The 1632-nt window shown below is 36.0% G+C and overlaps 1 protein-coding gene across 1 annotated transcript; it reads right to left on the bottom strand.

Annotated features, from left to right (window-relative positions):
* Nucleotides 1–732: 732 nt before the first annotated feature.
* Nucleotides 733–1378, bottom strand: BDBG_16379 (uncharacterized protein; the record flags this gene model as incomplete). Its single annotated transcript, XM_031724343.1, has 1 exon — nucleotides 733–1378. The coding sequence occupies one exon, from the start codon at nucleotides 1376–1378 to the stop codon at nucleotides 1187–1189; it is 192 nt and encodes a 63-aa protein (XP_031576472.1). The 3' UTR covers nucleotides 733–1186.
* Nucleotides 1379–1632: the final 254 nt, after the last annotated feature.

Raw genomic sequence — 1632 nt, 5'->3', positions numbered from 1 at the left:
AGAGAAAAACTGACAAAAAATAAATCAATTTTTTGCAGAGAAATTGATTAAAACTATTTAATTTTATTCTAAATCATTCAATTCTTCTCACACAACAAGTATGCAACTCAAATCAGTTAATAAAGAGTGTAAAAAAGAATTAAGTATTAATGAAAGCTCTTCAGTCACTGAAAAAGTAATTCTTACTTAAAAGAATATGAAATTATGACAGAAAACAGCTCTGTTTTTTATTCTTTGTAAGAATATTATATAAAACCCAGAGAAAAACACCTTACTTTTTCAAGAGAAGTAAAAAACTATTTCTAAGATCTTTTTTTTGCATTAACTGCTGCAGAAGAATGAGATAGAAACTGCTAAGATATGCACTACTGTATACTCTCTATCAAGACTTTCTCTCTTCAGAGTCTTGATATTATAGAGAATATAAGTCTGTTTCTATATAATAATATAAATATTGCCAGCAGGATGTAGAGGAACTGGTTATTTATATCTCAAAATAGAAGACTTTGTCAATGATTATATCAATATAGAGTTAATTCTCAAATTCAATAGAAACCTAGTATTGCTGTTCTCAATCTCTTACAGAATCTATTGAATATTGAGATATTAAAGTGAGATTTAATATATCTCACTGTGCAGGGATTAAAGGCTCAGTCAGATCTTGAGATATACTGATTTTATAGTTGTTGATGTGCTGTTGACTCATTGTCTGCTAGTTATGTATTGAATGCTGTTGCCAAGGTATCTTTTTGTATTGTTCTGCCGGGGATGGGCCAGATTGAGAGAGGTAGTACAAGGGTGAGACTTGGTGTTGAAGTCTAGATACACTGATGACAGACTGTGGAGGTTGCACTTCAGAAGAGTCTGTTGGTTATGTGCTTGATATTATCGCTGAGGTATCTTTTTGTATTCTTCTGCCGGGGATGGGCCAGATTGGGAAGGGCGGTACGAGGGTGGGACTTGGCGTTGATGTTTTGGAACATCAAAGGTGGACAGGGTTTTCGCGGAGGTCGCTTCTCAGATATCTCCACAATTACAGATTGGGGATCTTCCAAAATCAAGAAGATTGGCGCATATGGCTATGTCTCTTCACCTTACAATTTGTATGGCACTTTGGCCCGGGGTTGTGGTGTGGTAGGGGTGAACGGGGGATAATCCCACACGGGAGTTTCGAACAACGTCTAGTTCACGTTTGGCTGGATATCTCCACCACCACACGGGGTATGCGGTCGGCGATGGGGTCCAAATGCTCGTATGATCGAGGGCTTTTCGATGGATCTATCGGCGGGTTCTTATTCGAAAAATCGAGCGAGTTCGTGGTGGGGCGGTTCCAGAGATTCTCATTCTGAATAAGGAATTCTGCACTGAATTCAGACATTGTAGTCAGAATGATGAAGTTTTCAAAGAAGAATGACTCAATTGAAGCTATAACTGATTTTTGAACTTTAATATCAGTTATCAACTGAGAAAAGAACTGCTGATTAATTTCATTTCTGATTCTGAAAATGAGATTTGAGTTTAGCTTGTTTCTTGATAAGATATTCTGATTTAAGACTTTAAGAATAAGTCTTCTATTTCTGAAGATTTGAAAGTTTTTCTCTTCTACATTTTTTTCTTTACTTTTCTATGAAT

The sequence above is a fragment of the Blastomyces gilchristii genome (genome assembly GCF_000003855.2).
Source record: "Blastomyces gilchristii SLH14081 genomic scaffold supercont1.2, whole genome shotgun sequence".
NCBI lineage: Eukaryota > Fungi > Ascomycota > Eurotiomycetes > Onygenales > Ajellomycetaceae > Blastomyces > Blastomyces gilchristii.
The sequence above is the reverse complement of the archived record's forward strand: the minus strand, read 5'-3'. Positions and strand labels throughout refer to the sequence as shown.